This window comes from Microtus pennsylvanicus, chromosome 1 (assembly GCF_037038515.1).
Source record: "Microtus pennsylvanicus isolate mMicPen1 chromosome 1, mMicPen1.hap1, whole genome shotgun sequence".
Classification (NCBI taxonomy): Eukaryota; Metazoa; Chordata; class Mammalia; order Rodentia; family Cricetidae; genus Microtus; species Microtus pennsylvanicus.
This window is the reverse complement of record NC_134579.1, coordinates 136603530-136608294: the sequence shown is the minus strand read 5'-3', so window position 1 is coordinate 136608294 and position 4765 is coordinate 136603530. Positions and strand designations below refer to the sequence as shown.

Below are 4765 nucleotides of genomic sequence, written 5' to 3'. Positions count from 1 at the left end.
CTACCTTTTCTTGATCTCCTCATCGATAATACCCATGAGTTTCTTCAGACCGGTTTCATCCACAAACCCATCGCCTTTCTGGGTGCAGAGGAGAAAGAGTCCAGATGGGATTCCAACCTCCCAGTACCCCCAACCCCATCCTCTGACTCTGTTCAGCCCCCTCGCCCAGAATCACCTTCTTGGAATGGACCAGCTTCCCGTCCACAAACACTTCAAACTCCCCTGTTGTCTCGGTAGCTCTTTCCTCCTCCTGGCGAGGAAATGTAGCAGTGGTGGAGGCTGAGAGGCTCCTCTGAGCCATCAGGGTCTGGGAACCCTGACCACTCCCCAGGGCCCCAGCACACTCTTGGCGAGGGAATGTAGCGAGGGGTGGAGGAGGCTGAGAGCTCCTCTGGTCAGGGGCCTGGGAACCCTGACCACTCCTTCTCCCCAGGGCACCAGCACACTTACAAAGTCCAGAAGGTTTGGAAAGTGATGCTCCAGGGTCTTTTTCAGAAGAATGAACTGAGAGGGAAAAGATGAGGTCATGGGGTCATGGGGGTCACAGGATAGGAAACGGACCCCCTTCCAGTCTTCGCATCGCATGTTCCCTTATGTTCTGAAGAAGAAATGACTCACCCGAAGGCCATAGCTTCAGAGGCCACTGGAAGCAGAAGGAGGGGGAGGAGGAGAGAGATAAGGGAGACATCATAGCAGCTGTGAGCCTGAGTAAGACCCCGTCCCTGACCCACCTATAGCATACCCCCCTACCCACCCATGGTACCATCTCAGGGAAAAACCGCCATCCTCCTCCTAATCCCTGAGTGGCTATGTGACTGTCCCCACCCTCCTTCCCTTCTCCCCCACCTTGTCCAGCTACAGAACCCTTCTCATTGGGCTTTTTGCTTTGTTGTTTTGTTTTTCGAGGCAGGGAGACATGGGAGAGAAGGGAGAGAGCTGGAGGGAGGCAAGCATGTCAAGAGGAGAAAGAGACGCTGTGGGGCGGGAAGAGTCGAAATGAACTGACAGGAAAGGCTGGCAGAGCCACAGGAAGGAACAGCCCCCGTGAGAAAAGGGCGTGGAGAGGCACTGGGAAGACCGCCCTGAGCAGGTCCTATTCAACCCAGTCCCAGGTCACTGCTTGAGCCTGAGGCAGCATCCAGACTCCCCAGCTCTTGCTTCCCAGCTGCCCCACTACTGCCTGGCCAGCTCAGGAACCAGCAGTAAGTGAGGCGGCTCAGCAGACCATGTCCAGCACCAGTGGACCAGGCAGGACCCTCAGAGTCCTGGGGATCAACAGATGAATAGATGAATGAAAATGAGTGGATGAAGGAATTGATGAATGAGAACGCAGTTTAGAGCCAGCAACCATGCAAATGCTGGATGAATGAGAGTAGATAAATGAAGCTCAGTGCTACTACCAATCATAGGAATGGATGAATGCATGGGAGTGCAAGCCGGGCGGTGGTGGAGCACACCTTTAATCCCAGCACTCGGGAGGCAGAGGCAGGCAGATCTCTGTGAGTTCGAGACCAGCCTGATCCACAAGAGCTAGTTCCAGGACAGGCTCCAAAGCTACAGTGAAACCCTGTCTCAAATAAATGAATAAATAGAACAGAATAGAATAAGAGTGCATGAAGTCGAATGAATCATAGGAAGGAAGGAAGGAAGGAAGGAAGGAAGGAAGGAAGGAGGAAGGAAGGAAGGAAGGAAGGAGGAAGGAAGGAAGGAAGGAAGGAAGGAAGGAAGGAAGGAAGGAAGGAAGAAGCAGGCATGAAGTCGACAGGGAGGACTCCTGCAGATCAAGGAATTCTTTTTTTTTTTTAAGATTATTTATTTATTACATATACAGTATTCTGCCTGCATGTGTACCTGCACCCCAGAAGAGGGCACCAGATCTCATTACAGATGGTTGTGAGCCACCATGTGGTTGCTGGGAATTGAACTCAGGACCTCTGAACCATCTCTCCAGCCCCAGATCAAGGAATTCTGACTGCCAGGTGGGAAATGCCCATCAGCGATTGACTAAAGGAGAACGCACGCAGCTCAGAGTCACTCACACAAACGTTTGAAGGAATAGGAGAGAAGGAATGAAGCCCAAAGACAGTAAACATGCAAATGAGAAAGAATGAGTGAACGAATCCCAGGAGCTGTGTGGGTGTGAATAAGGCAGCTGAGAGCCAGGGTGGGGAACTGAACAAAGCCTTCTAACCTCAAAGGGACAGACAGGTGGAAGTCAGAACTGCGGATCTGCCTCCCTGCCTAGGGCACACCTGGCCTGCACATACATGCCCAGAGCCCAGCAGCTGCCCGCTTCAGCTGTCACGGGTCGGGGGAGCCGCTCACCAGTAAGTCACACGAATCAAAATTCTGTTGGCCGCTGGGGAGTTGTCGCTGGTCGAGGGGACCGCCTTGGTGGAGATGAAGCTGGGTGATGGGGAAATTGTGGGGATCCGACCCAGAGCAGGGTCCTCCTTTCGCTGGGTGGTAAAGAACTGTAGTGCAGAGATGGGGCCCGGAGTGGGGCCCGATGTACTGGAGGCCTTGGCGTCTAACTGATGGGTGGAGCCCAGTGTCTTGGAGGCCACGGCAGTGAGCACCGGAAAGGGATCCTGGATGCCCTCCGCTGGGATGTGGGTCGAGGATTCCTCCTTTTGAGTGAGTGTGGGACCCTTCGAGAGGGAGCTCACACGCCTGGAAGAAGAGGGCTGAACCACGGGTGAGGCCGAGTTCGGCAAGGACTCCCGGGCTAGTTTGGGGGCTCTGACAGGTGCTGGGGGTCGCACCGGTGCTGGGGTTCGCACCGGTGCTGGGGACCGGGCTGGAGCATGAGTTGGAGCTGGGGTTGGAAACCGGATTGGAGGAGGGATCGGGACCCGGGCAGGAACTCGGACCGGGGTGGAGGTTCGGACCGGACTCGGATTGTGGGCCATGGTCGAGACCGGGGCCCGGGTGGAAGTTCGGACCGGAGTCGGGTTGTGAGCCGGGTTCGAGACTCTGACTGGGGTAGCGGTTCGGGTGGGAGTCGGTGTCCGGGAAGGGGTGTTGGCCCGGGCTGGGGAGGGAGCGGGCTTCCGCGCCTGGTTATTCATGGTGACCAGGTGAGACCCGGGTACCCTAAGCTGAGAGTCCCGCTTTGCCCTGATCCTTGAACGGGGAGAACATTCGCACCCCAGGGTTCTAAAACGGAAGCAACCACAAGCAGGAACCGTTACACACCGGTTTCCAGTCAGACACAGGGCTCTGGGTCTGAGAGGCGGTTCTGCCTCCTGATCTCTCCGAACAGGCCCCGCCCCTGCTCGGTTCCCAGCACCTGCGGACACCCCCCCCCCCCCCAGCTTGGCTCCGCTGACTTTCCTGCGTTTAGCCGCTATGACCTTTAAGTGTTAAGTGCCCCCTTTGCGCTGGGAATTCCCAGCACCGAGCATCTCCGCCAACCCTGCTTCCAGCCAATGATAGGAGCCACACCCAGTATCAAAGAGTGACAGCCTAAAGCCAGCAGAGCAGGGGAGGAGGTTAACAAGATCAAGATCCCAGAGAGGAGGCACAGGTCTACAGGATCAGAGAGGATCTCTGAAGACAGGTTACAGCTACAAGATCCGTAGAGAAATAGCAACGCCCCACACAAACAATGCAATTTACACAGAACCAGGAGCTGCCACCATTCTCACACCAGGTCGTGGATGCCCAAGTCCTGTGTTTTCAGCTCCCTGGGAAGGGTCCCTGAAAGTTGTCAAAGTGAGGACCTGTCTTCATACTGTATCCCCAGCTCCTAGAACAAGACCTAGATCAATAAATGCTTGTGCAACCAGAGTGGGTGAGATTTAAAAAAAGGTGGGAGGGAGCTTGCTGTGGTTGAGGGTTTGGTTTTGGTTTTCACTCTCCGGGCCCTACTGCCCAGCTCTCCAAAAAATACAGAGACTTATTCTTTCTTATGAATGCTCAGCCTTAGCTTGACTTGCTTCTAGCCAGCTTTTCTTAAATTATCCCGTTTCTCTTTAACTACGTTTTGCCTCTGGTTTTTTTTACCTTTATTTATGTCTTTCCTTCTTACTCTGTGTAGCTGTGTGGCCCCTGGTATCCTCTCTCCTTCTCTCACTTCTCCCTCTTCTTTTTCTCCTCCTATTCATTCTCTCTGCCTTGCTATTGGCTGTTCAGCTCCTTATTAGACCAATAGGTGTTTTAGACAGGCAAAGTAACACAGCTTCACAGAGTTAAACAAATGCAACATAAAAGAATGCAATACATCTTTGCATCATTGAACAAATATTCCACAGCATAAAGAATGTAACACATCTTAAACTAATATTCCACAACCACTTGCAGGAGAAAAGGGGATGGGTTTGGGTTTTTGTAGGCGAAAACCAGAGGTGGCAGGGATTGGGGCCAGGGACAGTACAGTGTAAGCCAGACAGACCTCTGAGGCCGTGGGAATCACAGAAGAATGTTTTGATAGAGGATGTGGCCAGTTGGTAGAGTTTTCATAGCATTCACAATGTCCTGGGTTCAAGCCCTAGTCCTGGCTGTATAGTCCCAGCACTCAGGGGCAAGCAAATCAAAAGTTCAAGGTCACTTTCGGGTACATATAAAAAACTCAGGATACATATCACCCTGTTGATACCCTAAAAGATGTCAGTCTTTGCCCTTGGTTTTGAGGCAGTATTTCTAAGCCAGGGAACATAGTCCTGATAGGTGGGGGTAGAGTAGGGAACATGTACCAGACAGCCAATGATAATGTGGATGATGGTGAGAGCTTGGGTCACACTCTGTTAGCTCAGCCTTGGGA

At 53.1% G+C, this 4765-nt stretch overlaps 1 protein-coding gene across 1 annotated transcript; it reads right to left on the bottom strand.

The window, feature by feature from the left end:
* Positions 1-3133, bottom strand: Selenov (selenoprotein V). Its single transcript, XM_075958282.1, has 5 exons — positions 2326-3133; positions 619-643; positions 451-504; positions 176-250; positions 1-78 (listed from the first exon to the last, which is right to left on the bottom strand). The coding sequence occupies exons 1-5, from the start codon at positions 3069-3071 to the stop codon at positions 1-3; spliced, it is 978 nt and encodes a 325-aa protein (XP_075814397.1). The 5' UTR covers positions 3072-3133.
* Positions 3134-4765: the final 1632 nt, after the last annotated feature.